At 41.1% G+C, this 14,087-nt stretch overlaps 1 protein-coding gene across 3 annotated transcripts in view; it reads right to left on the reverse strand.

Moving 5' to 3' along the window:
- The window catches only part of piezo2b (piezo-type mechanosensitive ion channel component 2b), a 78,449-nt gene that overhangs the window by 58,265 nt on the left and 6,097 nt on the right, over positions 1-14,087 (reverse strand). For all 3 annotated transcript variants that reach the window (XM_076744540.1, XM_076744538.1, XM_076744537.1), the window contains exons 2-4: positions 13,171-13,266; positions 7,916-8,041; positions 448-490 (exon numbers count right to left, since the gene is read on the reverse strand). In XM_076744540.1, the coding sequence (XP_076600655.1) occupies positions 448-490; positions 7,916-8,041; positions 13,171-13,266 (265 nt within the window). The remainder of the gene's footprint in view (positions 1-447; positions 491-7,915; positions 8,042-13,170; positions 13,267-14,087) is intronic.

Below are 14,087 nucleotides of genomic sequence, written 5' to 3' on the forward strand. Positions count from 1 at the left end.
AAGAGAACCACATGTCTGATTTTTGATAGGTGAGTTAAAAAAGTTCATTTTTAAGGCTTTAAGAAATAAGCATGATATTTGGTTGCACCATGCAATATCATTTAAAAGTTGCCATAATGTTGATCCTCCCTTTCATCAGCAAACAGTCACTGAGCTGAATCCTGTCACTTCCTGAAAAAGCCTCTGGGTTGCTCAACTGGAAGAAAAATTCATGGTCAGTTAAACAAAATCCACAGTTGCATACTGGATTTCATGCTGCTGCATGATCGTCAGGAGAAAGGTGATTTAAAAGAGTTGCTTTTTGACAGATTCTTTCAGGGATTTATATTCTGGATCTCAGCAAGCTTTCGATATGAATCATAAAATAAAATAAATATGCTGTTGAAATGCAAAACAATAGTATTATTAGGTGCACGTTTTGAAAGTATTCATTCATCTTTATCTTACCTCTCAAAGCCAATTTGTCTTATGGATTTCTCCCACGAGGAACCTGCACGATAAAATGAAACCAGTTAGTGAATACTGACATGGCAAAGAATCACACCTTAACACCTTTAATAACACCTCTATATCATAGTCATTCAAAACAAATGGTGTTACAGGTGGTGAAGCAGCTGTTGAGGGGATGATTTCCATGACTGTATCCAGACTATCAACAGCCAATAACTGCTGATTATTATTCACTATTACTATAATAAAAAGAATGAAGATCTAGTCCAAGGCCTCTGACAGAATCATTAATAAACCCTTAAAAAAACTACTTTTGTAAGAGACAGCTGATATTTCATTTTCAAGTGAATTAAAATAATTCATCCTCCTCTGCTCACTGTTAAGATAACCTACAAGAGAACATTTCATGTGAGCTTTGTTTCCACAGCTTGGACTGGTTGAAGAGTTCCTGAACGTCACTCCAGTGCTCGGAGAGAGATTTCCAGGTATTCAACTGGCACAGAAGAACTGCCAAAGTTTGACTGGCCTTTGTTCTACTGCCAGAGAAAACATCAGCTTGTGACTTGAGGATCTCGACTCAATGACATGTCAATATATCCGGCTGCTTCGTCGGCGTATTAGGAGACTAATTAGGTGCCGAACCGCCGCAGTGCTGAAATATCTGATTTATGGAGGGCTGTGAGGAGAGTGACGATGTTAAACACAGGTCGGTGACAGCGCTCGACTCAAACGAGCATAACTCAAAACAGACAGCAGACGAAGCACTTTCTCTACCTGTGTGCAGACTGCTTGTACTGTGTGAGACTGTCAGGTTGAAAAAGTGCTTTTTGCAGCAATTCTTGTAAAAAAAAAAAAAAAACAGTGTATGAAATCTTCAATTCCAAAGTGGCTTTTAAAAGAAAGAAAGAAAACCAAAAACGATTCAATATCTCTAAACTATAGCAGAATCAGAGCGTAAGAAATATTTTTTTTAACCTGCTATCGAAGCGTTGAAAAGCACCATCGATCTTTTGCACTTTGAAAAGCTTCATTTGCAAATGGAGGATAATAGATAGACTGTAAAGTAGAAAATAAGTGTCAAAAAAAAAAAAGACAAAAGACAATCTTAAGGGATTTCTCATAAATGAAACACACACCAAGTATTCAGTCAAGGAATGAGTCACACTAATAGGCACTTTGTCAGGAACAGGAAACTGAATCCCATTCAAGGTGAATAAAAACGTAATGGACTGTGGGTGCAAAGCCTGGTCATCCTTTATCACTCATCAGTGACAAGAATAGCTTTATTATCACAGATGTGATGTGCGTTATGTGGTTGGGGTAGAGGAGAAGAGTGTGGTCAGTGGACATCATCTGTGATGGGAGGAGCCCACATGATTAACCCCTGACACGACCTCTGACCTCGAACGCTTCAACCACAGTCCCCCTCCAACCGAGCTGCCTGAAAACACTGGAGGAGTCCGTCCACCTCCACACATCCACTCCCATTTTAAGAGTCAAAGAGGACAGACGGTGTGATACAGACCAAAGGGTGTGGTAACGCATCACATGTGAAGGCTAAACAGTCAAAATAACACAGCGTACAGCAATGCATGGTGATCGAGGCGTGAGCTAGGTGACTTCCAATTTTTACTGCATATTGAGTTCACTGCGAGTCAACACCCAACTCAGCATCTATACACAGCATTGATCCGCTTTGAGCTCATTGTCTTGGTTTTGGAGCTTGCAGACACACTACATGGTTGGGTCTCACTAATAAATGAAACCACAGGCACTGAACAATATCAGATAAACAAATAAACACTACCTGATGGTGGCTGGTAAGGAAAGTTGAACATTTAGTTAGCAACGTAAAGACACTACATGGACTCATTGCTCTGAGTCCGCTGGACGTGTCAGTTAACTGTTCGTGAATATGTTAGCTATTGTATAAGCCAATGGAATACCAGAGTGTGTTTTTCAGAGTTTTCATTGTTAATTTTCTGCCCCCTGGTGGCCGAAAACAACATAATCCAGCTTTAATTTAGAGGACATTTAATTTTAGGGGCATAAGCAATAAGTGAAACCGAACACAGAGATTCTAAGCATCACTGTCAGTAAATGTAACACCAACCAACCAGCGGTACATTATATCAACACTTAAAGCCAAAGAAGCGTAGGTGACACAGTGAGGGACATGCCAGAAACTTGCAGAGGAGGAGATAAGGTCCACTGATGTTGTTGTAATCCTGAATAATCACCCACAGAGGTTGCTGAAGGTCATAGATTACTTAATGCCCCATTTAAATCTTCAAATAGAAACTCTTCACTGTGAAATGTCAGCCCAGTGACTACAGGCAAAACAAAACCTGTTTCAGTCTTTCCCAAGTCCAAACATCTGCAACACCTAACTTCACCCAGCCCAAACTGAGCTTACAGGTGTGAGACGAGACCCATCCTGTGTGTGATATCAGACATGAGGAATGCCAGAGGTAAAGTCGGGCCAGTCTGATCCATAGGATGAGGAGAGGAATAATGTCTAACACTGCCTCGACTCAGCACGGACACTTCTGGAATAGAGTATGAGAGTTTCTGCCCATCGAGGCGAGGCCGCTTTCCACCCCAGCTGAGCACCAAAAATACCTGTCCTCAGACTTTATGTGAACATCATAAAACACCCTTTGTACTTGCTGGGCTGTTAACCTCTCAGCACAGCATTTCTTTGCACTCTCTCTCTTCTATCTCCGGGGCCTAATGCCAGTTACCCTTTTCTGCAGAGAGCGGTGATATGCAGCGTCAACATTTCAGCACGTCATAACTATAATCGGACAATCGGTAAGCGGAGGGAGAATTCAGTAAATGTCTCACATTTGGAGAACGGCGGAGAACTGAGGGCGGTGAAGGTCAACCATGCTGTCTACGGGACTTAATGGAGACTATCCCTGAGGAAATGGTCACAAAACAGCCATTCAACAGGCCGTTTGCTCCTTATGAGCTGGTGAAACGTCCACTGCCACCAAATCAAACTTGCAAATTCTTCTTTTATGGCTTGTTTTAATCTACTTAGCTGCCAGATGGGTGGGGGCTGCCCCTTAATATAATAACTGCCAAAAAGTTCAGACAATCACAGGAAAGTATTTTGAAAGTCAGCGTTGTGTATTTATTTGTCACTATCTGACAATTATATTGACATTATCTGAAGCGAAGGGAGCTCCACCCATCTGGTTAATGATGGTTAATCCAAACACTTCGGACTGTTTGTAATGTTAATGCAGTTCCCACCATGTCGAGGCAGCACAGAGGAATGGCAGATGACTCCTAAGGAAGCCGGCTCATCTGGTGACCAGTCACTGACCTGCTCTAACAGCTGGAGGTGTTAGCTTTTTTGGAAAGGTTTCCTCATTCATACTCAACTCAGTTTACTGCTCTAATGGTGTATTTGGCTACGGCCAACAGAGGAAATAATATGAAGCTATGTGAAGGGAGGATAACCGCCTGTCTCACCACAATGGAGGACTCCTTGTTTATACTTGGCTGCAAAAAGGAAAAGGGTGTCAAGGGGCTAAATGCCAAATGCAGAGACCTGAGATAAGGCATTTACTCGGCATGTAGGCGGCGGATCAAGACGACAAAAAGTAATGTCTGACTTCCTGTTGCAAATATAGCCCAAAAATAAACAAAGGAATAGGATGACAATAATTCTGGAAGTAGGAGTCCAAACAATATATATGTAAATCCTCACAGTATGGCAAAATCTGACGTTTTCAACTACATGTCTTTAAAATATTGTGCAGTATCTTAATGTGCTGTAGAAATAAAGTTTTTTTTGCAATGCAGTACTAATATTTTGTCATTTCTCAATAACATTCTTTTGTGTCTCTTAAGCTCCGTAAGTTTGTCATCATGAGTGTGGGATGTTATAATTCTCCACCCTGTGCCTCATTAATTGTGGAAATGACGGCCAGGATCCACCAGCTGTTCACTATAAAGTAATTCCTGAGTGGCCCGGTGCTCATACAGGGGCTGTGCGGGTAAATGTTGCAGATAATGACTCAAGATGGTATTCATTCAAGTGTCAATGGAGATTTATAATATCTATTCTGAAGCAAAACCCCGAATAGTTCGACTTAGAGACAAACATAGTCCACACTCAGCACGTCTACAACACCAGGACAGTGGTGACAGTGTAATATTTAATATGGTTATACTGCCTCACCACAATTATTACAGTTCATCCTGAGGGGTGCACAAATGTTTGCACCATATTTCATGCCAGTCCGTCCAATATTAGTTGAGATATTGCAGTCTGAAACAAAAATGTCAACCTCATGGTGGAGCCACAGGAAAAATCAGGCAATCGTCAAAGTCGGTAGGTTTCATCCTCTGGGGACCATGAATGTCTGCGCTAAATTTGATTGGACTGACAGACCAGCACTGGCTTCCCTGGAGCCACACTGCTAGTATTAGAGCGTAATATTTTGTCAAGAGTAAACAGTGTATTTGGGGGTACTATTTTTAGCAACAGAATAATACGCATTTGTAATACACGTCTCTAGAGAGTATCTACAGCAGTAGGATGGTGCATGTGGGCTTGACTCAAAATAACTCCCAGTGTGTGTGTGTTCATGGTAATGAAGGAAGATGTCATCCAGTGTAACAGCGTGACTCAATGATGTGTGGATAAAATATATTTGGAGTTTGGTAGCAGACGTTACGTATTAGCAGGATCAGTTCATTTTGGATTTAGGTCTTTTCATGACTTGTTAATAATAGGAAAAATATAAAATATCACCAGACCTATCCTTTAAAGCTGTTTATTGTGCTTTTCTTGTGAAATTCTACATGTTGTGTATTCTTATCTATCATGTTTTCATTATCTATGAACAATTTTGACCTCATCAGCATCAGTGATTTTTGTAAATATCTGCTTACTGTGAATTTGATGCAGCAGCTCGTTTCAAACAAGTTGGGACAGGAGCAACTAAAGACTGTGAAAGATGTGGAACGCTCCAAAAACACCTGTTTGGAACGATTCCACAGGTAAAAAGGTTGATTGTTAACAGGTGAAAGTATCATGATTGGGTATGAAAGGGGCATCCTGGAAAGGCTCAGTCGTTCAAGCGAGGGTGGAGCGAGGTTCATCACGTTTTCTTTGTACAGATTATGTTACAAAGATTCACAAAAAATGTTATTTTTTTCACAATTTACAATGCTGTTAGTGCAATTAACTATTGTTTAATTAACCAGATCAATAGAGAGGTGAATAACAAACATAAATGCGGTAGATGGATAAAGTTTACGGTCTCATCACATATGGGTTTGATCTGCCAAAAACTGCAGCACTTGAGACCTCGGTAATAAAGATCTCCTTGAGCGAATATTTAGTCTACCCTCCGTGAACGGCTCTGTGTGTTTCAGCCTGAGGCGATAAGGTCGGTTCTGCCTCCTGAGCAGAGTTGGCTGTACTCTGACTTTGGAAAGTGACTTACCTCCATTAGAAAGAACAAGTCATTAGAACACAAGGTCAGAGTCTGTCCCGTCTAGACACATTCAAATTTTACAGTTTGATACAGAGTTTCATGAGAAGTCCAAGGCCAACCATTAACACCCTCCCAACACTGACTCAGTAGCTGACAGTGTTTGCTTTACTGGCAACAAGAACTTTTTTTCTGTGTCGCCATATGGCATAAGGAAGCTAATTACATTGAGGAATGTGTGAGATTCATAAATCTTCACGATGTGACAGAACGCAATAAGAGTGAGGATATTTCTAGAAATTGTGAATCATTATTAGAGAGCATATTTCACCGAATCCTGCAAATGGAGCATGTCTTCACCTAGTTTTTCTGGATGGAAACTTTGCCTCAGGCTGTGAAAAAAAAAACTGCACCTTCTGCAGTGATATACAACTCTGTGACACTGCATCAATAGCTCAGGTCAGAGTTTAAGCACAAAACGGCCTGCGTGATGGATGGGACACACGTGTGCACACAGTCTGTCATGAACATGAAGCCTGACCAATAGAGATCTCCCCGTTTTGGTTTCACATGAGTGCTCGCAGTGAGTAAATTGTTCGAGAAAAACAGTCTTTGAGAAAGCCACTGAGTGCTACCATTGTCAGGGTTAGGGGGTTTGATTCCTGTGTGGACCACCTGAAAATGTATGTACTCACTTTGCAGACCCAACCCGCCCAATTTTCCCAGACTCTCCCATATTTTATCTTCTCTTCCGCTGTCCTCTTGTTTAAATAGTTTGCTGTAAATCTCCCATTTGAACCTTTCTTTAAAAAAAAGATTGACTGTAACGTTGACGGGAGGCATAATTTGATGTGTTGTCCCTCCGGTACAGCAGGTGGCACTATGTACAACATTAGCTGTAGCATCTACTGACGAGCAGCTATTCACTCAAACATCACTCGCCAATAAAACAAGAGGAACAAGAGGGGTGAACATGAGAGGGATGGAGTACCTGCCAAAAAGGCTCAAAGTCTGTGCAAGCATCTCACCAAATGGAAGGAGGCTTAACTCTACTGTTATTTATATGCCCTTGTGTTCTTTCATTTATGCAGAGATGTTCACAGCATTTCCCTTCCTACCATGTATCTGATCGTGACCACATGAGTGTAGTCATCTAATGTAGGAACCAGTTTCAGCGGTAGTCACTCACTTAACGTGGGCACTAATTAACCCACTCCTTGTTGCTCTGATAGTGGTTGCCTAGTGCTGATTTTAGGATTCACTGTGTGTAAAGGTAGTGGGTAGGTATGACGTTGTGTTGTCTAATTTGCAATCGCAAATATGTTTGAAAAGAAAAGCTGAAACCGAGCTGGTGTGGGAGGAGAGTCTTTGCACTCTCGATGGAGAGAGCTACAGCAGACGTTACTCAGAACAGTTTGTCAGGTAGTTAAGCTGCTGATGAGGTTTGCCTGTTTGATGAGCAGACTCAAAGCTGCAGGCGAGCGGCGGAGAGGTGGGTGGAGAAGAAGGCACACTTTGATCCACGCATGATGGCAAAGGTGAAGAAATACATCGAGCCAAGTTAAGGCATGAAGGGATTTTTCGTCCTGGAAAAAAAACTCTAAATATGTCATTTTGATGAACAGAGATGAGTTTCTAGGGGGTTAATCAATGCTTGGAGAAGATGCAAACCCCATCCGGTGTCAAAGTCTTTGCCCACACACCATCCATCCCACCTACCTTTGTATGCATCTAACACTACTAGACTGGAAAAATGTTCCCAGTAAATATAATCCAGGCCACAACTTTCCATTTCCTCCATATAAACCTATGTGGCAGAACCATCCTGTAGTATGTAAACATTTTTAGGAGACAGGGTTGCAACTAGCACAATTGAACCAATATTAAAACTGACTTTAAAGGGTTGACCATGGCATTATTAGCCTGCTAACATCAACACCTTCATGGATTCTTGACCCGTGAGTCGATTTGATTTTAAAGCTTGACCTTAAAGGCTGCGGTGTACTCACAGTTGAAGTCCGAGGAGATGGAATTGCCTGCCAGGAGGCTGTTGACGGTAATCTGATAGATGATGTGGAGCAGCAGGAAGGACATACTGGTGAAGCAGAGGGACTTCAGCAGACGCCCTGTGTGGCCTGGAGGAGGAGAACAGCTACAGTGAGTTCACCACCACCACTCACTTTAAGGATTTCCATATGTTATTACTGCCGTTCATGCAATGAAACACAGAAAAAGACTCTTCGCTGGTTATTTTTCCTACACACAGAGAACTTTGTCTTACACAAGGGTGAAATTTTAATCCCTTTTGAGCTGTGCGACATTAAGAGGTGTCTGGGACGTCTCAATTCCCATTCACGTCTAAGGGCAAAGCGATGAGAACAACAATTCATATTCGTGTGATCAGCTGTGAAGTCTGGAGCTGCTTTGAATGAATTAGTAAAAAAGGTGACGGTGAGCGGGAGAGCACGCAAAGGGGATTTTTTTTGTGGTTCACAACACATATCCTGGTTAAGAACTGGCAACGCTACCGTAGAGCAAAGCTTATTTCTGCTAGAAAGTCAAATAAACATACTGGTGGACCACAGGACCTCTAATTCTGTCTAAGTCTCTGATTCATCGTGGAAGGAGCAAAACCAGCCTTTATACCCGATTTGATTCTTCGGTTTCTGGCTTTGGTGGCTGTTCATGTTCTCAAGAAATGACTTGGCTCTTTAATGTAGGTAAAGAATACAGCTGTCAGTGGACATTACTGATCCTGGCAGGGAAGGATGAGAGCAGTCTGAGGAGCAGCCACAGCTGTTCCACACATGGCTATTTTATAGTGCACCTACAGGTATTTGGGATAATTTCAGGAGTTGTTATGGTGATAATTCTCTACAGTAGGATTTCTCGGACCCGTCTTATTGCGAAAATGAGAATGTTCACTCTCAGGGAAGAACAAGCTCGTTGGGACTCTTCTTCGACAAAGAGATGACAGGAGCTCTCTGGATGATTGAATTGTCCCACATCTCTGCACAGTTTGGTCCACTGGTTGCACACAGGGCAACATCTCCATCTCATTATATTTACTGCGTCCTGGTGGGGGAACACATGACGGTTTTATTACAGTGTATGGCACAATATCCTGGCGAAGGTGAAATGCTACTGCTGAGCCTCAGGCGATCGAGGGCTAACCTTATCAAATGTGTGCAACAACAGACCACAGCAGGCAAATTAAATGTTGAAGTGAAAACAATTTGTGCTAATTTCCCATTGCAATTCCCTGGGCTTTCACAAAGAGGGAAAAGAATGCTTGTAAATATGAGGTATGAGGACTGTTAGCGAGCTTCTGCGTCCAAATTGGTCCTAAGATTCGGGACAACACAACTGCTTTGGCTCTGCCACCCTTTTTCCTATTTGTAACAGAGCATTTTTGCTGTGTGACGGCCATCTGTCTTGGTTTCCTGACGCTCATCTTGATTTAGTATTTCACTGCGCTTCATTATTCAGTCTCAAAAGCCATCCCAAGAGGACTTTTTAAAAGCTTCCAAGACAGAAGGCATTGTTCAGTTTTAACAGTTGCTGCTGTTTCCCTAATCAATCAGAGAATCGTATCCATTTGACAACATTAAGACCTGATTTAACCACATTGTCTTGCCAAATCATAGCGTCCGAGAGGGCCAATGAAATATTTTCTACCTTAATGCGGTGATTTGTTTTTGGTTTTTTGTTTTGGGATTAAAGGACCAGTGTGTCAGATTTAGTGGCATCTAGCAGTGAGGTTGTAGATTGCTGAATACCCCCCCCCCCCCCATCACACCCCTCGCTTTCCTACATGGAGAACTTATGATGACCATAAAATTTGTGAAAAGCACGAAAAAAGCAAAAGGTGTCCTCTAGAGCCAGTGTTTGGTTTGTCCCTTCTGGGCTACTGTAAATATGAACAAAGAGCTCATTCTAATGTCATGAAAATACAATTCTTATTTTCAGGTGATTATACACTGATGACAATATACTTATATATTCTATTAAATTCAATTTCTGCTATATTCCCCCAATAGATCACCCTAAATCTTAAGCACTGGTCCTTTAAAGGCAGACACCCTCTGTTAGACACCTACAGCTGAAACATAAACCTGATAAATCATCCGTAACATCAAATATTTACACAAATTCATGCAACAGTATTAAAAGACTCCCAAAGGGAAATTGTCATGTCGGTGCCCATTCAGCAAGGCATACAGTACAGCATCCACTGTGAAGGCTGCCACCCATACGAGAGCAGCAGTTTATATTTTGTTCACCTCCTCTGAGACTTGAATGCCTTCGAGGGGACGTGGAGCCAAAAACTGTGAATACAACATTAGACAGTAAATGACAAACAACAACAAGAAGTTGCATGAGATATTGTTTGTCTCTATTTAGGATTAGGGTTTTGTATAGTGACATATCCTCAGGCACACCACACTGTGGCTTTTTAAAGCAAATTACACCTAATGAATTATTCATGGTTAACATTTGGTTTAAATTAACTTTGCCCATTTAACTGCAGCATGTTCTTTAACATTCAACAGACAAAATGAAGCAGACCATCAAAACAAAGCAGTGAAGTTAGCTCAATCCCTCTCCTAATTCCCTCGAAAACAATTCAAAAACGTGTCTTTTCTGCACAATCTGATGTGAATTTTTTGCGTTTGGTGTGTATTCAAGTTGTCTACAGGAGGTTTTCATACATTAATTAAGTGAACAATTCAAATGTCATATAGCACAGCCAGGAGATGCCTGTCAAGTTGACAATATACACATTATGATTATCTGCTTAACACTATCATCACTGCATAGTTAATTTAGATATTCCTTAAATGCAGTAAGTGTAGTGCTTTTAATGCCAAATACATACAGTCTGAAATTAAATGGACAATCGATCATTTCCAGTCTGAATTAATTTCAGTAATGCTATCACAATCATCCTCAACCGCAATCAGCTGGCACCCAAAACTACATACTTTATCCTTCAATAATCGGGCAAATATTTACCTAAAATACCCTGCAGTTATTATAAAATCCAATGATTTCATAATCAGTTAGAAATAATCCTGTTTCAAAGACCCTGCTCACTGAAACTTCCTCATGCTGCGGCTCTTCCAGCCTGCAGTTCCCCTCCCTGATGACAGACAGGTGAGGCAGACAGATGTTTACCGTGGCAGGTGTTACACAAGAAGAGTATCTCATATTATATGTGCCTGTGGCATTTTACATGTGCGATAATCCATTCTTTTGTGTTTTGGCTTCTGTACATGATCACTATTATGTCTGGTTAAAGGTTACGTAAACATGAGCTGGTCAAAAATGTATCATGCCAACAGGTGACAAGCAGAGCTTCCCGGAAAAAAAAGCATCAAAGCTTCAATAAAATCTTGTTTATTCAAGTCTTTTTTTTAAAAGAAGGAGAATAAACAAGCTTAAGATTTAGAGCATTTAAGAGGTTGCTCTGCTGTGAGTCGTTACTATTAAATCACCATTTACTGCTAAAATATTTTGACAATTCAAGGTTTTTTATTTCAAATTCTACTGCCAAAAAATAAACATATAACCTAGCTCATATATGCTGAAAAACTGCGAATTATTTTTAATTCACATGAGAGAAAGTCAGAATATAAGCTTAGTGAAAAATGGGAGGAAATGTTTACTGTAAACTGTTTATCGATGTTAAAGTTCATTTTGTTACTGCGTCTCCAGCGCCTCGCCTAGCCTGCTGCCAGATCAACCAAAGGTTATGTAGAGCAGATGCTTTGTAGAAGATTATTGTTTTTTTTACTGTTGTTCTAGTATTTTCTTCCTTTTTTGATTTAAACTCCTGCTGGGCATCATTGTCTGTGCTGTGCTGTGTATGTGTGTATGCATTGTTTGTACTCCTTAAGTTAATAAAATCTCAATCTGAGAGGTCATAGAAAACTTTTTCATGGTGAAATTAACTGTAACTGTTATGTGGAAAACAAAGTCTTGAATTACTTGAATTTGTCATTTCTTGTTGGTGCTAATGTGTCATATCATATATTCGGGCACCGCCACATAATCTCAATCAGGGGAACGAGGCTACAGTTACACATGAAACAGGAAAGCTTTCATATTCCTAAAAAAAAACATGTAAATTGTGAGTTAGCTGCCATATGTTGAGCCATGCTTGAAGTCAACAGCTATCAGACACGTGAACACTGAGCTTTACTAGATGACTTCTCTCTTTAACTATTGATGAGGGTGTAAGTGGTCCACTTTCTCCTCTCCTCTCCCTCCTTTACTTCCTGATTGTTATTTCAGCTGTCTCTGCAGAGCAGAGCAGAGACAGCTCTCGGCCTGGATGTTGTTCCCTCCACCAATATGGGCGTATGTATTATTAAACGCTGCATGTGGTCTCCGACAGAAACCCATATTATGTAAAGGCAAGTTGGTGACCGCGATCCCACATTCATCGCCCGTAAGGAGAACAGTCACCTCAGTCACTTCTCATAAACCTCTGCTGTGATTTAGATTTTTCTGGAGCATGAGCGGCTGCTGCGTAGATGTCCATGTGGAAGCTACTTCACCATCCTTAGGGGTGGCTTTCATTTACCAAACCCTCTTCTGAAGCAAAATACCAGAGTGATTAAATACCTTAACCTTCACATCAGCTGAATTAAGTAATAACACTTGTCAAATGCACGCATATCGTGGACTGACGAAATGAAACCATCTAAACACTCAGTGGAGCCTCAGGAGCAACTTTTATACCCCCCTTCGATAACTGAAGTGGTTAGTCATTATCAAAAACAGCCCTCCTCCCGGTTTTCCTTCTTTCTTTGACTCTTTTGGGTTTCTTTTCTCAGCCGTACAGCTTGTGTGCTCAGTTTTCTTCTGTTTTAAGTTTTTTTTTTAATCTTTTATATGAAAATTATCTGCACAAATCAAACAGATCTAAGCCTAAAATGCTAGTTTTCTTCACTTGGACATCAGATCTGGCCCCAATGGATCACGTCTTTCAATCTCAGATCTGACCGGCCCTGGATCATTTTTATTATTACAGATGGACTCGTGCCCGCACTAACCGATATTACCTTTCATGGACTGAAGTATGCTCCAAATCCATCCACATCTCAAGGAAATTCAAGTCCCCTGGAGAAGGGCTGGTTTGTATTACGGAGAACAATATTGCAATTCAAACTGGAGCCTTTTGGGAAACCGTCAAGACTCTCAAAGCCAAAGCCATCGAACGAGTGACGCTGATAGACAGTTACGCAATAGATCTTACCCTGCATTGTTGTGCTCGTGGGCTCGGCGAAGAGTGGAATAAGCAGGAGATAGATGAGGTAGACGAAGGACAGGGCATTGTACCGGAACAGGCAAGCTGCGGAGACAAAGACACAAACACAAATTGAACAGCAAATCCACCTTTTGATCATAATAAACAACAACAAAACTCCATTTAAACACCACTCATTCATGAGTGCTTTTATTGCTTTTTGTGCATTACATAATGTTTAAGAGTAAATAAAGTGCAGAGGCTGGCAGCGGTAACAAGCTGCCTGGTCAGGAGTCGTCACTGAGATAAACTACACACAGATTCGAGGGAAACATGTGGTGAAACTCATTAAAATGTTCCTGGTGTAGAGAAACTGCTCGCGGTAATAAAAAGCCAGAACATTCCTGTAACCAAACTTTACACTCACAAGCCTCATTATCTGTTCATCTGGCCTGCACCGCAAAAACGAGCCTGAGCTTAATTCAGTCATTCAAGAAACTGATGTTTGTTTTGAAGAACAACGATCATCTGATAGCGCCTGGGTGTTAAGAGAAACGATTAACTGGCTGAGCAGCCGCAGATCAGCTCTGCCTCTCTGTGCTGCGTGCTGCCTCGGAGATTTATATCAGATGTGAGCACTTCATTTTGCGTGAATCCCATGGCATGTCATGGATTGTGAGCATTACTGAAACTGGATCATTTTTATGGTTAAACTATACAAAACCAAATCTCTGCAGCATCAAGCTCCAGATGCCCCTAAAATGCACGACGTACCTCTGAGTTTTGAAAACAGGAAAACAGGTTTTGGTTGCCAAAACTATAAATGAAACACAGCCACATGGAGTGTGAGGAGTGTGACATGTCATGAAAAACATTCAGTGTTTGGTTTTCTTAAACTTAATTTCAATGTAAAAGATATAAAGGAA

The sequence above is a fragment of the Chaetodon auriga genome, chromosome 12, assembly GCF_051107435.1.
Source record: "Chaetodon auriga isolate fChaAug3 chromosome 12, fChaAug3.hap1, whole genome shotgun sequence".
NCBI classification, from domain to species: Eukaryota; Metazoa; Chordata; class Actinopteri; order Chaetodontiformes; family Chaetodontidae; genus Chaetodon; species Chaetodon auriga.